This window comes from Siphateles boraxobius, unplaced genomic scaffold (genome assembly GCF_051911475.1).
Source record: "Siphateles boraxobius isolate OS27281-9 unplaced genomic scaffold, OSU_SipBor_1 65, whole genome shotgun sequence".
Taxonomy (NCBI): Eukaryota; Metazoa; Chordata; class Actinopteri; order Cypriniformes; family Leuciscidae; genus Siphateles; species Siphateles boraxobius.
The window spans coordinates 22,520,274-22,541,644 of NW_027509192.1; the positions used below are offsets into that span (position 1 = coordinate 22,520,274).

The 21,371-nt window shown below is 39.5% G+C and overlaps 2 protein-coding genes across 6 annotated transcripts in view; both read left to right on the top strand.

Annotated features, from left to right (window-relative positions):
* The window catches only part of LOC143721239 (uncharacterized), a 79,872-nt gene that overhangs the window by 40,518 nt on the left and 17,983 nt on the right, over nucleotides 1–21,371 (top strand). The window lies entirely within an intron of this gene.
* On the top strand, nucleotides 8,092–9,640 carry LOC143721234 (uncharacterized). The gene is made up of 3 exons (XM_077211517.1): nucleotides 8,092–8,206; nucleotides 8,281–8,355; nucleotides 8,504–9,640. The coding sequence occupies exons 1-3, from the start codon at nucleotides 8,149–8,151 to the stop codon at nucleotides 9,541–9,543; spliced, it is 1,173 nt and encodes a 390-aa protein (XP_077067632.1). The 5' UTR covers nucleotides 8,092–8,148; the 3' UTR covers nucleotides 9,544–9,640.

Here is a 21,371-nt window from a genome sequence, read left to right on the forward strand (position 1 = left end):
TTATTTAACATTTACTGTTTCATTACTAAACGTTTTAAACTACATTACCCACATATCTCTGTCATTATATCAATGGAACAGGAAACATTGTGCTCTAGTTCATTGAAATGTGCAGACATGCTTAGGGTTAGGGTTGGGATCTCGGTAAAAGAGAAATTTCTCACAACATAGAGACACTTTCTAGTTACCTTAATGTATAACTAACGTAATAATAACACCAAAACATACTTTGTCACATGAAGCGCTGTTTTATATGGGTTAAAAGATAGTCCAATCACAGCGAGTTCTGCGATAAAGTCACAGCCAATAACAACCCAGCTGAACAGATGCGTCACACTTACTTGCCCAATTATGGTAAATGATGACAGATCTCTTCTGGTTCCGGCTGCAGGGATAGATTCCTTAAATATTTAATATTTGGGCTGTTAAATATGTATTGATTCTAATTAAATTGTAAAACTCACATTCAAAAACAAAAAGACTCCTTTGTGTGGTTACCATCCAAAAACGTTGGATTCATATGATCATGACATAAATTTGCTTATTTGATTATACTGATGCAAACATTTGAAAGAGAAAGCAATAGCACAATGGCAGGGTAGTTTGCAGTTTTTTTTTTAAATTAAAGATAATTGCATGTACTAAAGTGCTTCTAACATTTGCAGTGTATGTATAGTATATCAAGTATATTATATAACAAAATGTAACAAAAGCATAATGAATGCACACAATTTTTAAAGCAAATTCCAATATTTAATGTCAAACTGTTTAAAGACAAATGTAGTGCCAAAACTACTGCACAACAGAATAAAAATCAGTTAATTGTAAACAAAACATAAAATCCAGATACAGGGGCAATCTATTATAGTGACATATACAGTTACTTTAAAAAAATCGCTGATGAAGATATATTTTTACAAACCACGAGTTGAAATTCAACTTTAGCACAACATTTTACATTCTCAACTTTAATTCTATGTCCTTGTGATTATTGGTCACTTTTATTGTAAATAAATGAAAGGAAATCTAAAATAGTTAATTATTATAAATGTCAGCAAGAAAAGGCTTCTATAAAATACATTTACAGGTAGGCCTGTATTACAATTACATTAACCAGGTAGTCATACAATGATAACATAGATGTAGTTATGTTGGATAAATAGTGACCACTGTAATTAAAGGTTTAATGAAGCTAAATGTAAGACATTAAGTCCATATAAATGTAAAGGTAACAAACTCACAGAATAATGTCCAGTTGTCAAGTGTGTCATTTTTTGTAATACTCTTTCAGCACCAAACAGAACTCCATAAATATTGCTCGTTTCAAAAGGTTGTCCTGAACACTCTCACTATCTTCAATTGTTCGGACAAACACCGGCTATATACACTTGCAGAAATATACATTTGACTATTTCATCATGAAGTCGCTGCATGACTAGAACTAATGGATGTCAATGAATATGTCCTTTACCAAAACTCCTGAAGAGCACTGACGCTTATTTGATAAAGGCATTAGGTAGGCCTCAAATACAGATTATGAAGATGAAAAACAAAATTCTTTAACAATATGGAAAAAGATAAATGACTATTTTAAATAATGGTTCTGCATATATCAGAGATCATAAGAGTGGGACTCCACATGCAGACTTTCAGAAACTGTGACAGAGCAAAGGGAGCACCTCGCTGGACACATCCTACGCATGCCCAAACTACACAACAGAAAAACAGTTATGAAGTGGACACCACTATAGGAGGATGCAGGAGACAGGGAAGACCAAGGAAGACATGGATACAGATGTTTCACGGACAACTGAAGAATGTCAATGTCCCATGGGAAGATGAGGAGAACTGGTCCATGGATTGAATACGTTGGAGGACACTTGTTGCCCAATGTGCCCAGCACAGGACTTGATGATGTTGTGAGTTTATCCATAACTGTGGGATATTTTTCTGTAAGGAGTATTGCATAATTAAATGTTAAATGCATTTATGTAATAAGCTCACTGATATGTGGTCATTTCTATGAAAACAAGCATGTCTTTAATAGCAAGCAATAATCATATAAACTTGTTTAAAAATAACACGATTTACATGCAAACGGGACAGTTATCAGCAGTGTAACTGATCTGATTACGACAAAATAATCGAGTATCTGATGTCATGTGACAAGTCAAATTAGCTTTTCCACTCTTGCAAACAGAGGAAGTTTATGAGTTGTGGAGAGACATCATGTATCATTGGAACATCAACAGACAGGATCCAAATTGTAATAATTTTAATGAATACAATGCAATTAATATAAACTTTTCTGATAGTGTATGGAACGTCCGACTACTTTCTAAGAAGGTGTGCAACTGATTTACAAATATGGAGATAAATATGCACAGGAATTGAGGCACTAGCCATTGACAGCACTAGGAGTAAAAGCTGCATGATTATGTACAAGTATTGTACGAATTTGACAACTTGTTAAATCTTGTGAATTATTAAGACTTTGAGACTATGTTTGTACTGATTGGGCTTTGGGTTTTGTAAGAAGGTTTAAGAAACAACAAATGCTTGATAAAATGTTTGATTTAGGGTTAAAACCAACACATACATACCATTGCGAATATTTGCCTTTGTAGTTTTTCGTCTCCCGTTTACTTCTCCTCAAACAATAATGAACTGACTGAGTCCGAAAGGCCCTTTTGGTCTTTTCAGCTGAAAAAAAGAGAAAAGAAAATATCATTATGTAAAATATATCGGATTATTTAATGGAAAAATTACTGATTTAACTTACAAATATTTCTTGTTACATTATTTGCCATTAAAAGCATGATAAGTGTTGTGATTAATATGCATTTACAACAAATATCACTTTAAAACTACCAATACTGAGGTAAAAGCACGGACAGTTTTGTGGTTACTGTCCTTTTACCACACCTATAACAGTAAAACTAAGGTTACTGTGGTAAAAGCATGGTAAGTGTTGTGGTTACTGTGCATTTACAACAAATATCACATTAAAACTACAAATAATGTGGTAAAAGCATGGTAAGTGTTGTGGCTAATATGCATTTACATCAAATATCACATTAAAACTACAAATAATGTGGTGAAAGCATGGTAAATGTTGTGGTTAATATGCATTTACAACAAATATCACATTAAAACTACAAATAATGTGGTAAAAGCATGGTAAGTTCTGTGGTTACTGTCCTTGTACCACGCCTATCACAGTAAAACTAAGGTTACTATGGTAAAAGCAAGGTAAGTGTTGTTTTTACTGTGATTCTACTACAAATACCACTTTGGAACTAATTGTACTAACTTACTTTAAACCTAATTTGAATATTATTAACTGATAGAAGGTCTAGGCCTAAAGCACGACACGTGACAGATAGTGTTTAATCACCTATTTTTGAATTAGAAAGCAATGAAACGCAAAGCCTCCGTGGAGATGACAGATAATGCAGTGACTGAACATGAGATAATCTGATTCATTTCGACCATCAGAAAAGACATTATATCAAACATTATTAGGACAGTGTATTTTGCTACTTACCAACATCTGGCACACATGAACTGATGCCAAATATCGCGATGTGTTCGGAAGGAGACTTCTTCAACGTGATTTCCTACTGATAAAATTCGTGTAGTCGTTTATAATTTTTTTTTTTAAATCAATAAACAGCAAAGCAGTCCAGCTTCCCTGGCAATAAGACCGAAATAATAACATTAAAATAAATACATATATAAGCCTAAACATGATAAGATATCGTGAATAAATGTCGATTAAACAGCTGCCCGACTGGCAGAAAGAATCGTGCATTACATTAGTAAACAAATAAATTAAATAAATAAATAAATAAATAAAAATGCTGATATCACGAAAATAACGAAATAAACGTTAGATTAAATACGTTTACTCACGAACCAGTAGATTAAATGACGTGACCATATCACGAACTGCCATGCGACTAGGCTGTGTGGCACCTCAAAAGCGTGGAAAAAATTCCTAATTTTATATTAAAATGAGTGTATAGGGCTACTGAGAAGTCTGTACATTACTCATATTCTTGTTTTTATGACCTTTATTTAACCATCTGGAACGGAGAAAAAATGATACCACTTAGCGCCTCTAGTGGACTTTTCACTCGAAAAGTGCAGGGAAACGTACCTGGAGGTACGTATTTCAGGTTTTGCAAAAATGTAGGCAGAGTAACGTATTTCCAATGAGCCTGGGTTGCACATATCTCACACACCAACCTTTTTGTTTTTCACTTCCCTCTTCCATCACAACATGACATCATGACTTTGCGTAAACATACACGCCACTTTCAAGTCAAGTGGCGTGTTATCTATACGTATTTTGAGCTATCCGCGTGTATGTCCACGCCGAAATCTTTTGCGTGTATGTCTACGCCATTAAATGTCCGAGTGATTCCGCGTGTATGTGTACGCCGTTAAATGTCCGAGCGAAACGAAGCAAAATCTATATCTACATCTGTGGAGCGATCTTTTTTTTCCTAGGATGGTAGGAGAACACTCATAAATGGTATTAACCCCAGTGACGGGTAAGTTTAGGGACGGGGTTGGGGTAGGTCATATATCTATATATACATAATACAGTAATATAACGTTAAGTCAAAGGCGTTGATAAACACGCTGAAAAGCGATTATGCGTATTGATAGCACGCCAAAAATGGAAATACGAATTGGCGTGTCATACATACGCCATTTCATGAGATCAGTCTGTCCATCAAGTCTCTCACTTACAGTTCCCTCTATTTCACACAGACAGCCTTATAGCTGCTTGCTACTTCAATCCTTATATTGTAAATTTAAGTTCTCAGACATCTAATGTCATGCTTCCATTTACTGGATGAAGAAGTAAAAACTTTATTTCTCCTGGCAGTTCAACTTTTTTTATCTGCCTAATCACACGTTGAATGCAGCCATAACAACCTTTTTGTATCTCACTACCCTGTTCAACTGATTCCCGCACTACTTTTAATCTTGTAGCGCTCAATGTTCCCTCACCTTGGAAAATCATGATATTAGGTTCAACTTTTCAATACCCTGCATGCATTTTCTCCCCGTAATTCTTTCAGCTTTGACAGAAAAGCATGTTTTGAGATTTCCCCATACTGGCTGTTTTCTGTTCTCCGTGGATTTTAGTTCGACGCTCGTCTAATAATCTGTCAGACGTCTCCGACAGATCCGATTTTTAACCTAAAATCGGACAGGGGTCATTAATTATGGTTCACCCAAAATCAGTATTTCAATTATCCTTAATTAACTTTTGGTGTGGCAAAATCTCTTGACCTGTTCGTAGGTCTCAGTTTCCCACTTTTGCGAGAGCTCAATCCTCGGTCAAAACTTCTTGACTCAGCCTCAGTTTAGAAAATCTCTTGACCTGTTTAAGGGTCTCAATTTCTTGGTCGAGGACCTCTTGCCTCAGTCTATGCCTTAAATCTCTTTATCTCGCACCATAGAAAACAGTCTCAGCCAGTATAGTTTGCTCACTCTTATACCAAAAGAAAAATATTTTACCCCAAAAGAAAATATATATTTTAGCCGTCTCTTACCAGAGATGTTTTGGGTTGCCACGGTCGCTTTCATTCAATTTGGGTTGCCACGTTCGCTTTCATTCAATTCCAGTGGAGTTTCTCCTGGCCCTGATAGCGGTCGGCCCCTCTCTCTAAAGCTTACGAGGTAGAGCTGGAACTGCTCAGTCCAGGATGATCAATCACCGTCCGCTCTCAGGTCCAGAAGGCACTTCCAAGGAATCCCACTGTTCTGACACCAAATTGTCGTGGCAAAAATTCTGTTAAACATCATCACTGCGTAAGAGACACTCAGAGTCAAATTAATAAAAAGAAAAGTATTTATTCTTGCAAGAATAGGTTCAGTCTAGTACACAGAAGTTACGCTGTGCAAGAGAGTGACACCCCACAGGAAGATATGAGACAGCCTTTATACTGTTTTCAAGGTTCCTCCTCACCCGCTGTACCTTTCACCCACCCAGATAAGGTCCTTACTGCTGTTCAGTTTCTACTAAAAGACACAAACTGGTACTGAAATAAACTGGCCAAACTGACCGTCTCTAAGGTCAGAGGTCCTGTCCCATATGTTCCTGAAACGTCACGCACAAGCACGTACACACATATACTTTTATACATTGAATAGGTTCTTTCTTGGCCTAATGTTGGCCTAATTTCAGTTACATTTAGATTTTTATTGTAGTAACCACTCAGCTATATGTGGTGTAAGACTGGAAAAACTTGAAGGACTTTAAGAGAGGGCCACTCTCTGAGAAAACAAAGGAAATTAACATTTGAACTCCCCCTCATGCACTATTGAGACGAAGGTCTCACCTCCCTCATCCTAATCTACATTTCTGTCCCCAATTCTTCATCCTGGCAGAGATCTCCCAAACTCACACAAGAATCTAAATGGTTTAATGTGAATGATTATGATCTAGTTTTATACATATTTGGTATTATTTGAAATGTCTCGGTACGACTGGTAAAAATGTCTCATTCCCAAAGAAGTAAACCCAAAAGGTAATAAAGTTCTTAGGAAGTTAAGAAATATCTTCCACACCCTCCAATACTGGAGGGTGTGTCTTTGAGTTAACACCTTCGACCATTTGACTGAATGCTAATTTTCCACTGCTAGCAAATTGTGACTTACAGGTAAATTTCCACTGTGAATTATGTTTAGATTTGAAATGAGGTCTGGGTATATAATGAAACGCAGCGAGAGCTCAGGGCCTTTTCTGTACTTCAGATCGGTCCGTGAGGCTGAGAGGAAGACCTCTCAGCCTCATGTATTTCTTAAAGTCGGGTTTGCATCTTCTCTCTATTCCAGAGCATTTGATGTTTTGTATCGATTATCTTTGAATTGATTATGAAATTGGCATGATACATTTACCTGACATAATAAATTGTTACATTTGATTATTTTAACTGACTCTGACATTGTTTTCATTGAAGAGTTAAACGGAATAGTCAAACATTCGCTCACTTTTAGTGAGGCACAGATATTATTAAAACCTTTCATTTTATGGAGTCAGATGAAACGAGTTAATACTTAAGATAAAATGTATTGCATTTAACCAAATATACTTTGCTGCGAGAAAAGACAGTAACACGCAAAGACCTTCACCGCTAATTCGAATACCGCCATTGGATCGAGTTAGACGGCCTTACAGCGGAAATGCATATATTAAAAAAATGTTGCAAATAAAACCAGTCCACAACTTCTGTAGTTGTAACTTATTTTAATATATAAATTCAGTGAAATCGTCAAACGTTTGTATGACTTGCGTGACTTGTGACCCAAGCTACGACTTGACTTGACTTGCTTGACATAAGACAATGACTTTATAAAAAATTTACTTGGACTTGCTTGAGACTCGAAGGTTAAGACTTGAGACTTGCTTGTGACATGCACATGTGTGACTTACTCCCACCTCTGGTTATAACTCCTCTGATCAATTCCTTGTCACAAGCTATTACACCTCTCACTCCCTGTCCATTCATCTTTCTTATCTTAACTGCTTTCTTCTGTTGTTCCTCATCAATACATTCTACCAACAGTGACCCATTTCTCAATTTTTTCACACTCATTACTTCCCCTATCTCCTTATGCACACATTTCGTTAGCTGGATAAGACTCCAATCAGAAAAAGATGCTGCCCCCCTTACTATGGAAATAAATACCTTATATGTTTCCTTCCTTACAGACATATCCATATCCTCATCATCTGGTTTATTATTAAATTTCTTTTTCTTGCGTTTTGTGCCTACCTTCCTCTCCAAACCCACACTCAGATTCATCCATCCCCCACTTCCTACAATTAACTCCAGTCCAGCAGCAGATGGCAGTCACACTCGCGATCAAACAGCCCGCTCCACCAACCAACACCCACCGGCCCCAGGACACACACTCCACAGCTGTGCTGAATGGGCAATCAGCTAGTATGGTGAGTGAATGATTAATTATTGATCTCATTAATTAGCAGATTTGCCCCAATAATGAGTTAACGAATCATCCAGGTGGTACAAATGGTTTTCTGTTTGGCCTTTTAAAAGGCCTTGGTTTGAGACTTTAGCCTGCAGTTGAATTGGTTTTCTTAGTGGCTCAGTTTGTTATAGAATGGGTTTGATTAAAATTACTCTTTTGGTATTTCTTTATCACCAGTTAGTATGGCATGGTGAGTTTAATTTTTGTTTGCTTTTAGTAAGTTTACTTGTCTTTTTTTTTTTAAATGTCAAATGTGTTTCTCAGAATTCAGCTGCGTAGTCGAAGATGGATCCTTAAATTTCTCCTTGAGTGATGTTGGGAGAGTAGTTGGAGAAAAAGGTTTGTAGATCTTTGTTTCATAATTTATTCTCTTTTACAAAGGTAATTATTTTATACTAACCCATTTACACGGTGGTTGTTTTTGCTATTAGCAAAAAACAAACAAACAAACAAACAAACAAAAAAATCTCTTTCTCCCTCTCTGTAGACAATTCTAACTCTAAGGGGTCTGGTTGTGTTAACGCTACCTTCAGCCAAGATGATGCTGAGGGGTCTGGTTCTGTGAACGCCACCTTCAGCCAAGATGATGCTGAGGGGTCTGGTTCTGTGAACGCCACCTTCAGCCAAGATGATGCTGAGGGGTCCGGTTCTGTGAACGCCACCTTCAGCCAAGATGATGCTGGGGGGTCCGGTTCTGTGAACGCCACCTTCAGCCAGGATGATGCTGGGGGGTCCGGTTCTGTGAACGCCACCTTCAGCCAAGATGATGCTGAGGGGTCCGGTTCTGTGAACGCCACCTTCAGCCAAGATGACGCTGAGGGGTCTGGTTCTGTGAACGCCACCTTCAGCCAGGATGATGCTGAGGGGTCCGGTTCTGTGAACGCCACCTTCAGCCAAGATGATGCTGAGGGGTACGGTTCTGTGAACGCCACCTTCAGCCAAGATGATGCTGAGGGGTCCAGTTCTGTGAACGCCACCTTCAACCAAGATGATGCTGAGGGGTCCTGTTCTGTGAACGCCACCTTCAGCCAAGATGATACTGAGGGCTCTGGTTCTGTGAACGCCACCTTCAGCCAAGATGATGCTGAGGGGTCTGGTTCTGTGAACGCCACCTTCAGCCAAGATGATGCTGAGGGGTCCGGTTCTGTGAACGCCACCTTCAGCCAAGATGATGCTGAGGGGTCTGGTTCTGTGAACGCCACCTTCAGCCAGGATGATGCTGAGGGGTCCGGTTCTGTGAACGCCACCTTCAGCCAGGATGATGCTGAGGGGTCCGGTTCTGTGAACGCCACCTTCAGCCAGGACTATTCTGAGGGGTCAGGTTCTGTCAACGCCACCTTCAGCCAGGACTATACTGAGGGGTCCGGTTCTGTCAACTCCACCTTCAGCCAGGACTATACTGAGGGGTCCGGTTCTGTCAACGCCACCTTCAGCCACGACTATTCTGAGGGGTCCGTTTCTATCAACGCCACCTTCAGCCAGGACTATTCTGAGGGGTCCGGTTCTGTCAACGCCACCTTCAGCTAGAATGATGTTGTAGGGTCTTATGTTTTATCTCATGTCTATTTAACTTGACATGAGTCAAGATTCTGTGTAACAAATAAAATGTGTCTTTTGGAATGGGTTTCATGGTTTGGTTTGTCAACTATTGTCTTGTGGATGACAGGAGGCTTTTCTTTTGAGGTCCAGTTTTGTCCAAGAAGTCTTCAGCTGTGAAGTACCGTGAACATTAATCTTCTCGGTTTAATTTCTCAGACTATGATAATAAAATGTGGTTGAAATATTTTGCCGATTATAATTTACTCCCCATGAAATTACTCTATAGGATTGGCTGAATTATGTGTTTGCTTGCATTTCATGTGCAGTTCACGAATGATGTTGCACAATTTGAATTGTGTTTTTTTTGCTTTCAGGATTTGTCGAATGTTCCTAAAGGTCCTCTGTGCTCTGCGAATGAAAGAAATGTAAAAAAAAAAACAAATTTCTCATTGAGTTCTGACCATTAGAAGTGAGTTTATGACTACTACTGAGAGGAGCTGAAGGACAGTCGCTTTTGTGAGTGAATCACGTGACCCAATCACCAAAGCAGTCCAGCAGGGGCGACAGACAGGCTGTGAAAAAGCAACAGCTAACCTTCATGATGAGGGTGAGCAGAGAAATACTGTGGGAAAAAAATACACTTAAAAACAGAATTTTTCTTGAGTTTCATCAGTGATATTTTACGGGAAAGGAGAGACTGAGCAAAACACATTTTATAGCAGCTCTTGACTCCTTAATAATGGCAGAGACTCTCTAATGGGTGCAATCGATTTTTATTCTTCTAGAACCTTAAGCACCAAGAAGTAAACACACAAAAAGCTGGTTAATGAACATTTGGCATAACACAAATTTACAAATAAATCCTCCTTTTACAGTGCATCATCATGCATTTGTGTATATGTGCAATGAACATCAAATGACCTTTAAAGCTACTTTAAAAAAATAACATAAAACAATAATTTGCTCACTAAACACATGCAACTTTCCTGGCACAAGATACACAAAACAATTTCCAGTAACAGTCAATGTAGAGCATTTTACAGCCTTAAAGCCTTTCATTCTCTTATACATGGAGCCAAATAATACACACCTCGCTCCGCTCACTAAGGGTGCAAACTTTAGACTTGCTGCTTTCCTGAATTAGCCGCTAGCTTGATGGTCTCTTAACTAAACCAGCACACAAATGTGTGGATATAAGACAAAGCAACTTCACAAAAACATTGTGAAAACGGAATTACATAACTTAATGTTGCATAGTGAACAGCACCAGGATTCCCCAACCCAGAGTTAACTTACACATGTCCCTGAGCTTCTGAGACGAGAGAAATCAGGCTAGAGTAAACTGTTGATCGGCTATAGAGGTTATTGGGCTCACAGCCTCAAACCCAGTCACATGAATGACCTGACTGTGAATGAATTACCTCTAGCGGCCACCAGTGAGCACTTACACATTTAAAAAAAACGTTATTTGTCATTTGTTGCATTATTTGATAGAGCAGCATGCTGTTCATGGCTGATTTCTTTGCTCTTTTCATCCTTCTCCAAAGCTGATGAAGAACTTCACAGATCATTTAGGCAAGGCAAGTTTATTTATATAGCACATTTCATACACTATGGTAATTCCATGTGCTTTACACAGAAAGGAATTAAAATAATCACAAAATAAAGTGAAGGAAAATTAAGACAGTTATGCAAGGAATTAAAAGAGATATGAAGATGATACAGTTATAAAATAAATTAAAAGAGTAACTTTCATAGTCCTCGAGTTTCACATTAAACTCACTACTCGAACATCATCACCATGTCCTCAACATTGTTTAATATCTCAATTTCCCAATTAACATTTCAGACTAATTTATGTTTGTCTATTACCCAATTTTCAATGCCATTTGAGTTCAGTTCAGAATCAAAAGGAGGATGCAAAAAAAAAATGCAGAGTATTCAGTCGGACGAACAGTGGTACAGTGCTCATTCAGTAAATGCACAGCTAAACAGATGTGTTTTGAGTCTGAATTTGAATGTGATGGTTCAGTCAACCAGACGTGGACTGTTTATGCTCTACTGACAAATTTTCAAGGACCTCTATTTTAAAGGAAAGTTTCACCCAATAATAAAAACTTGCTGAAAATGTACTCACCCTCAGGCAATCCAAGATGTTTGTTTCTTCATCGTTCAGATTTGGAGAGATGTAGCATTCCATCACTTACTCGCCAATGGATAAAACTGGAAAAACATCTACATCTTGGATTGCATGAGTTTTTATTTTTGGGTGAAATATTCCTTTAATTCCAAAAACATACATTTTAGGTTAAACAAAAATATACATAAACGAGAATAGTCATTTAAATGTTGTTACTTTGATTTATTGTTATAATTTGTACAGAAGATAGAAAATATACACTGTAACAAATGTATACAATTAAAAATATATATTTTTGTACCCATTGGCTTTTAAAGGGTAACTAAACCCCTGGTCAAACCACCAGCTCAAAATGCGGTCTTAACTCCCGCATCGCGATCGGCATCCGATTATTCTTATATTCAGTCATTTTGAGGTAATTTTTTCCAGGATTATTATTACTATTACTATTACGCCGGCGCGTTTGTCGACACCAGAGGATTAACTTTAGCCTAATAAGAAGGAACATAAATTATGATTAAAAATATATGCTCACTCACATCATGACACCGCTGCGGTGGTGGAGTTCATGCAGGAAGAGGTATGAAGAGCAGCGTTTGGCAGCGCGAGCTGTGTGGAGAAGCCCATTTCCACCTCCATTGCGTTGGAGAAGCAATCCCACGTAAAATGCAGGTTGCACACCGGAGTAATAGGCGAGATTAACTACCTAGGCTACACAAAATAATCTAAATAACTATATAAATGCTATGCTAACTAGATGCTAATATATATCTATCCTGATCGTTTTCAAAACGATCGTAATTCCAACTCCTGACTCGCTACAGTAGTTTTGACGGAACCAGATGCTTTTATACCAGGGGCTGCCAAGAGCGTGGTGAGCTCGCACCAAGGGCGTGACAGATTGACGTCAGAGAGTATTCTACGTCAGAGAGTACCCCTACTGCAGGAGCTTTCCGTTTAACCTGAAGAGGGCAGCACTCAGACGTTTTTACACCATATATTTGAAAATTAAAACACTTTATACCCAAATGTCAAAAAATTTACTCGAATCAATGAACAGCATTTATGAAGCTCCATTCTTACAGATAATTAACTAAAAAAGGTTGTTTTAGTATTTAGTTACCCTTTAATGTAGAAATGATTTGCTAAAACTGTACATATATTTCTTTCATACTTTAGACTATATATAGTGAAATTATTCATTTATAAATAAAACTTTGTTTGTTCAATCAGTGGAATTCAGTTTCTTTAATGTAAGAATGAGTTGTTCTAAAACTGTAAATATATTTACTTATTTACTTAATTATATTTACTTATACTTATCTAATGAGTGCACCAAATGTCTGTTAGGAGTAAGTGTGTGGTATTCCTGGGTTTATAAGCACAAGTTGGGCTGCCAGTAGTTAGTAAAAACCAAGTTGGACTTGTTCTTTTTGAGCCCCATTTCTCTTTGTAAAAATGAATGCGCTCCAGGTGGAAGTAATTTCTGGATTTGACAAAGAAGTCACTCCATAGGATCCCTGTGATTCCCATTTGTCCAAAGGGAATCAGATACGAAAAAGTAAACACCAATGGATGGCATACAGCAGGGGCCTCTATCATGATGGTAGTTGAACAAACTCAGGGTTACAGGATTAGTTGAGAGTTGACAAAACCAAACCAATCCAAACAGGCTTTGTTGGTACCATGATGCTGAACTTTCTCTGTCAACTCAGGCTTTGATCCTGAGTTTAGGAGTTTACGTGTGACATCAGTAGCAGACAGCCAATCACATGTTGAGAAAGAGTGAAACTGAGATTAATTTCTCGCGAGAGAAGCAGCGCAATTCACTTATTAAATAAAAGTTTTAAAATAGTAAGAATTTAAACAAATTTACACAGCAAGAATAAACAGCTGTCTATGAAAGAGGACAACTAAAAGAAAAAGTATTGCTAGTGTGTATCAGCGCAAGTAAAAGTTCTGAAGTTATTTTATACAGCTGATAAAGGTATAGAGAGAATTGAACATTTAAGCTCACATGTAGTCATTTTATAGCTTCATCTATTGATGCTAAAGCGTATTTATATTACCTTTATATATTTATTCATTTAAACTGCGTAATAATAATTGATGAACTAAAATTGTACATGTGTCATTGATAAAGGGTATAATAATTACATAAATAATATCTAAATCATACAAATTTATTATTCTAAATAAGCATCACTATAAACCAGACGATTTTGTCTGTAAAAATCATTTGCTGTGTAGTGACCTTTAATTTGGAGTAGAAACAGGTGGAGTGACTTTATCGCATCAGACATGTGTCACTTTGCTCACAGCTGATTGGTCCAAGTTCGGTTTGCAACCTCTAACCTAGAGCATAACCTGCCCCGGACCAGGTTAGCCGTGGAGTGTAAGTTACTATGGCGATGAACACTGCTAAAAGCCAAACCACTTTCATGGTCCCTAAAACCCAGGGTTGACGCAAACTAAACTGAAACATAGCTGGGTAGCCACCTAAACCGGCTTCATGGTATAGGCCCCAGATCTTGTCCTTGCTTCTCGGCATGTTTGTCACAAGAAGACAAGCGCCGACATTAGGCATTTCTCAATACCAAGTATGTAAAGTTCTCAGCAGAAGGACTCCTGAGGACGCGAGTCCGGTAATTCTCCAAATGGAACAGCGCATTCGTGAAAGCGTCACTCAGCTCGCTCTGCATGTACATTTTAGGCAACAATAAAACAAAATATGTTATAAAACACAACTCTGCCTCTTTTCGTTTTCATTTAAATAAATTTTAAACATTATAGGCACACAAATGTGGTTCAGGCAATGTATAGACCTGATTATATTATTCACTGCATGTTTAACACAAAACTCAACCCTATCTCTTTTTGTTAAATTTCAGTTTTATCAATAATAGCCATTATATAAGTATAAGTAAAAGGTAACGTTACAAGAAGCTATACAATAAGAAATAAAGCAAACAATTCAGTCAAATATACAAATTCACCGCTAGTCTTACGTTAACGTTACAACGGAAAAGTTATAGCCTAAATATATGAAACTTCACTTAGCCCTCAGCCAAAACGATTGGCCAGGGAACGAATTATCGATTCACGAGACCAAAGACAACCTGTTAGATATACACAAGACGAATTACCACTACAGAGTCAGTGGCAAACGTCAGAACGACTAGCCGAGGAAAGGCTGTTCCAGGCGGGGAACATGAGCGCCGAGCGCCCGGTGATCCCTGGAATGGATCAAATTATCATAAATCATTATAAATAAACCGCAGATTTTAGCTTTAAACAACTACATTCTCGCCTCAAAAACTCTAAAAACTACACTTCGTGAAAGAATAACGTCTCGGTTACGTATGTAACCCTAGTTCCCTGATAGGGAACGAGACGCTGCGTCAAACGCTGTGGGAACGCCCCTGCGTTGTGCGTCATGAAGCACGTATGGAATCAGCCCAATGGAGTGATGGAACGAGATAGGCGGGTGACCTCATCGACCAGGAAACTATAAAGCACCCCATAAACACAAGCGCAACAGCTTATAGGCCTGAAGGAAGCGCTAGCGGGAATGCCGGGAGTATGGTGGAATGACGCAGCGTCTCGTTCCCTATCAGGGAACTAGGGTGACATATGTAACCGAGACGTTCCCTTTCGAGGGAACTCGAGCTGCGTCAAACGCTGTGGGAACGCTGTGGGGAATCCCACAGCGTTTGACGCAGCTCGAGTTCCCTTGAAAGGGAACCGTAGTATTATATTCCAACTGTATATTAAAAAATGGCGCTTCTTATGTTGTCATTCCCCTTGTAGCACGCGCAAGTGATGATACTCTGTCAACCAATCAGCGTTCTGCAGTGAGTCTAGCTCCACCCTTTAGTACCTTACCACTGTGCTAGGTACCCCAACGGAAGGGTACCCAAAAGTGGGAGATAGGTGTAACTCTCTATGGTTTAACTGCAGAACCGCAGAACCATACGTCATAGCAGTGTGAGGACGACAGCGCGAGCCTAACAGTCTGATGCCGAAAGTGGGCGCGGCAAGGCATTGCGCTACTTTCGTGTTTTGGAACGTTTAAAAGTTTAAAACAACGTTATTATAAAGACTTTTTTTAAAACGATTTAATTGAAAAGATATATCAAATAGTATAACAGATAAGAATTATGTTCTGTCCTATTAACAAAAGACATTACAGCCTACTAGTACTATTAACAAATATCAATCGGTTTTTAAAAGTTAATATTATACTTTATCCATTTGCTTTGTTGAGTCAAATGACTAACAATGTAAATTGAACAAAGCTTAAAACAAAAACAAAAATAATAAAATGAAAACAAAGCTTGAGCGTTTGAACATTTGATTTAATTGAAAATAATTTTTAATACTCAACCAACAATTTTTTTTCATAGACCATACACAACAATTATATGATGAAATGTGAAATATGACGGAAAAAAAGGAAACACTCAGTTCCTGTGCCTCAGAGTTTAACTCCAACCCTACCCAAATTTATCCTTGTTGTGTGTTTAAATGTTTAATTGGATGCCTTCATAGATATGAAATATTATTATAACTAAATACAAATACACAAATATATATACATTTTTTGTGTTTTGTTAGCTTAAGTTTCAGTGTGCATTGTTTGTGTAACCTTTAGACGTTAATGAAGATAAATACATTTTTTATGGCTAAATCATGCAGAAAATCATCTAATTCCAAAGGGACTAGGCCTACCTTGAAATGCAATGTAAGTCACTTTGGAGAAAAGCGTCTACCAAATGCATTAATGTAAAGTAGTATCTATTGCCACTGTATATTAAAAAATAACTCCAGATGTTCATACCTCCATGAACAACAGCCTTTTTAAAGTGGATTTTAATGTCATTATTCAATTTGTCCCCTCTTGTCGGTCTAAAAATACTGCTATCACAAAAAGGGCAGTGAAAATTTCTGCAGCATGTTGTGCATTGCTCCAAAGTTGGTAGTGCTGAACCTCTCTGAATCGTTATTTGCTTCTATAGGTGAAGTAAAATACAATTAATGCAATTCTCATGGTCAGAAAATTTAAGAAACGCTGTAAAATACAACGCCAACAACAAATTAAATCACAAATCATGAATATGTAACCTAACAAAGTGATACAATCCAATTGTATATAACAATACATGATCAAGTGCCTTCGTCACAATTCTCACTTAGTCAAATTTATTATAGCACTTTTTACAATACAGATTGTTTCAAAGCAGCTTTACAGGGATAATAGGAAAAAAGTGCAACAAAGTTTGTCTCTGCAGATCTCTTTGTCTCTGAGCGCTGTCGTCCTCACACTGCTATGACGTATGGTTCTGCGGTTCTGCAGTTGGTTATTATTGAAAATTGGTACGGTACTGTTCGGCTTTTTGGTACCATTCACAACTTTTGACAGTGGAAACGCAAATAATTGCGTACCGTACCGAACTGTACCGTACCGTACCGTACCGCTCAGTGTAAACGAGCCATAATATTCATGGATGGTTTTGCATACCATCTGATCTTACAGAAAGGCACTTGAAACAAGTGGCTTTATGTAGACAGTGTCCTAGAGTGCAAGTAACCCCAGAGGAGCAGTGCCGTCAACCACCTTCCGATCAGGAGATGCGCCTAAATGTGGGGCATGGGGATTTATGACAAAGCCACAAGGATAAACGTGATTACTGATTACCTGCTCATATTGTGCAGCTGCATCTGGCTCCAGTTACAGCCCTCTCTTCATTACCTGTGTCTGAACTGACCTTTTCTGTTTCTGCATACTGGTGGCAAGGCTGTTAAAGTCTGCAACTCGTGAGACTATCCTCTTAAAATTGGATGAAGTCAAACGCGTGGAACAAACATGGTGCCACATCTTATCGTTGCTCTGCCCCCTCGTTTCTTCCCCTAATGCCTTGGAATCAGAGAGTGTAACAGTCATACCACCATAAAAAGTGCTCTCCTTTTCACTGAGAGATGTTGAAAAACTGCATGGTTGTGGTGGGAGAGGAAAAGGTGGGTAGGGATCAGTGGAGGTGGAGGGCAACCCGACGACTTGGTATATAGGTCAATGCTGATCCATGAGACAGATGTCTGACTTCAGTTGCAACTTTGTCCACGGGGTATGTCATTGATGCCTGCAGCAGTTTGTACATTTGACTCCCTGGATCAGGTGATGCTCACCATTCTGTGGCTGAACCTGTCTGATGTGCTGGATGTCGCGCGGACCCGTCTGTCCGACATTCCCATATCCCAGGTCGGCCTCTTCGGCGGTGCAGTTGAGGGCTTGCCCAACGTGCTCTCCTCGTCCCCCTCTGTCCCAGAGGTGGTTGACAAGGCGTGCCGTCCACGGACCGCTTCGCCCCTGTCCCCCTCTGTCGCCAGACCCCTGGCAGAGCAGGCCCCCGCGGGACGACCAGCCTGGTCCTCCCCTGGCCCCCTCTGCCAGGGCGCGGTTGCTAACTGTGCCCCCACATCGGGCCGCTATGCCGTCCACTTCTGGGCCAGTTACTCCGCTTCGCTGCCCCTCCGGGGGGGACGCCTGTGGTTCGCATGATCCCGCTGGTTCAGTTCCTGGGAGCCTGGTTAGAGCTTCCCCGTCTGTCCTGCTGGGTCGCGCGGACCATCAGGCTCGGCTATGCGATTCAGTTCGCACGGTCTCCTCCCCGCTTGGGGAGTCCGCTCCACTTTGGTCGGTGGCTATGCCCCCATCATGAGAGCAGAGATTGCCATCCTGCTGGCGAAGGGTGCAATCGAGACTGTCCCTCCAGCCGAGATGAGGTCCGGCTTCTACAGCCCCTACTTCATTGTCCCCAAGAAAACCGGTGGGTTACGGCCAATCCTGGACTTGCGCGTGCTGAACCGCTCCCTTCACAGGATGCCGTTCAAGATGCTCACCGCCAAACGCGTTTTCGAATGCATAATGCCCCAGGATTGGTTTGCTGAGATCGACCTGAAGGACGCCTACTTTCATGTCTCCATTCTTCCTTGACACAGACCGTTCCTTCGGTTTGCTTTCGAGGGGCAGGCATCCAGTACGCGGTTCTCCCTTTCGGGCTAGCCCTGTCTCCTGTAGGAATACTATTTTAGGATGGAGGTAGTTAACTCTGTTCATCACTTGTTTCAATTTAGTAAGGTTACAAAGCCCCCGCACATTCCAAAATGTCAATGTAAGACTAGAATCCCCTGACATTTGCAACAAAGTTGAATATTCGAATTATTCTTGGTAGTCCAAACATTAATGATTTGTTCCAATAAACACCCTGTAACCTTTTTGTAAAAGTACAAGGATGTACCAGAAAACTGAAATGCAAGTATAAATGTATAGTAGTAAAAAAAAAAAAACACAACAACAGCACAATCCCCAGCACATGTACTAGAAAGAACACACAGATGCACGGCGAAACTCCCTTTTTCTTTGACTAGAACTGTAGTTACGTACTGTTGCGGTCCTCTAATAGGAACGCTATTAGGTTACTGAATTAAGAGGAAAAAAGACAAAAGAATAGTGTCCAAAACAAAAATAATAAACGCACGCTCTCAACGGCCAAGTATTATGACCTATTAACCAAAAGAAAATCAGCTTACTTAATGATTCTGCTTAGTATTCAAATCAAAGCCAACCTTTTATGAAATATGAAAACAATAAGAAAAGCCCAACCTTACGTTTTATAGGGCATTTTCAGACTAAGCGTCCAACAAAATTTTTAATAAAAGTTCAGTACTAAAGTGGACGATTAAACTTTAATGCAAAGTGTCAAAAAGAACAAATTAGTTACTCAGACGTTGGCTGCTCCGCTTCCCGAACATCCTCTGGCAAGTTCGCGATGAATTTGCCTGCTTCTTCAGGAGAGTCGAAGATTTGACGACGGTCTCCGAAGATAACCAGAAGCTTGGCGGGGAAAATCATCCCGTACTTAATCTTCCTCTCTCGAAGCTCTAGCTTTACCTCCTCAAATCGCTTTCGTTTTTTTAACACCTCGGACGATAGATCATGAAAAAACATAATATGGTGATCCTGGAACATCACTGTACCTTTTGCCCGGGCTGCTCTCAGTATTCTGTGTTTGTCAGCATAGTTGAGTAATTTCAGTATCATTGTTTTTGGCCTTGACGATGCGTTTCCACCAGCTTGTTTGCCGCTACTGGGTTGCCTGTGTGTCCTCTCAATGATCACCGGCGCCGGGAAGGTATCCGCACCTAGAAGCTGTGGAAGCCAACTTTCCAAAAACGAAACAAGATTATTTCCTTCGATTCCATTTGGAAGTCCCAAAATCCAAATGTTAGAGCGCCGGCTTCTACATTCTGCAATGTCAAGAGAAGAGTCAAGATCCGATGCGGATTTTTCGAGTTTAACAACCCTTCCTTGAAGGCCGATAATGTCATCCTCGGCTTGGCTGATTCGGCTCTCCGCTTCGGTAAGTCTTTCAGTGAAGGTAAAGAAATCCTCTTTAACTTCTTTAATCACTGCCAGAACCTCCTTGTATTGGGACCGAAACTCACTCTTCAAACCGTTTATAGCTGAAAGAATTATGCTATTATCGGGTGGAGTATCAGTCTCGGTGTGAGTGTTGGCGCCAACTGGAGTGCTATCAGCTATCAGCAGAAAAGTCTACCCTAGTGTTAGATCCATCATTTAGACAAACTAACCCCTCCTCCTCCATAAACTCTTCTAGGACAATCCCATTACCATCATCCCTATCACCCCACAGTGTACTATGCGCATTAAAATCCCCACACCAAATTATTCTTCCAGACAGCTCCTTCCAAATTCCTTCAAGTTGTCTCATTTCCAACTGTCTACATGGATTATACATATTCCATACATATATTTTAGACCAAACTTCAACAATAATATACTCCAAATCATCTCCTTTCCTTACTTCCCTGAACTGGAGCCCCCTCTGAATGAATTTAACTACCCCTCCACCTTTACCAGATTCCCTGTCCCTTCTTACAGACATATATCCCTTTATACCAAAGTCTAACCTTGGGATCAGCAAAGATTCTTGAAAACATATAACATTTGGTTTTACCTCAAGATCTTCAACATATTTCTTAAATTCTTGTCCATTGGAAATCAAACTCCTTGCATTCCATCGGATGATATTTAAAACCATTAAAATTATCCTTAACATGACTGATCTTGAGATGACTCCTCGACGGTATTATCTTCTGATTCATTAAGATAATCTACGACATTCCCCCATTCCAACCCTTGCACATTCAAAAACGTTTTGGCTGATTTAACTATGATCCTGATCCTATCTGTTCTACTTTTTATTTGTGCAGCTCCATTAATAACATCTGCCATAAAAAGCACAAAATCCAGTTTCTTTACAATCAGAGTGTCTTCTTGAATTTTTTCAAGATACTGTACACTCTCCTTCCATTTTGCCTCAGGGATTAGTTAAGGGATTTGCTTCACTGCTTCTGCATAGGACATTCCTTGCTCTGCTTTCATCTTCTGAACTTCTCTCATGCGTTTATAAACCTCACATCCTCCATACGCTGCACTGTGGTCGCCACCACAATTGCAACATTTTTGAGTTACCCCTTCCTCGCATTCACCATACTTATGTTCTCCTCCGCACTTACTACACCTAATCTTCCCTTTGCACACAGCAGCCACATGCCCATACCTTTGGCAATTGAAACACCTCAATGGAGGAGG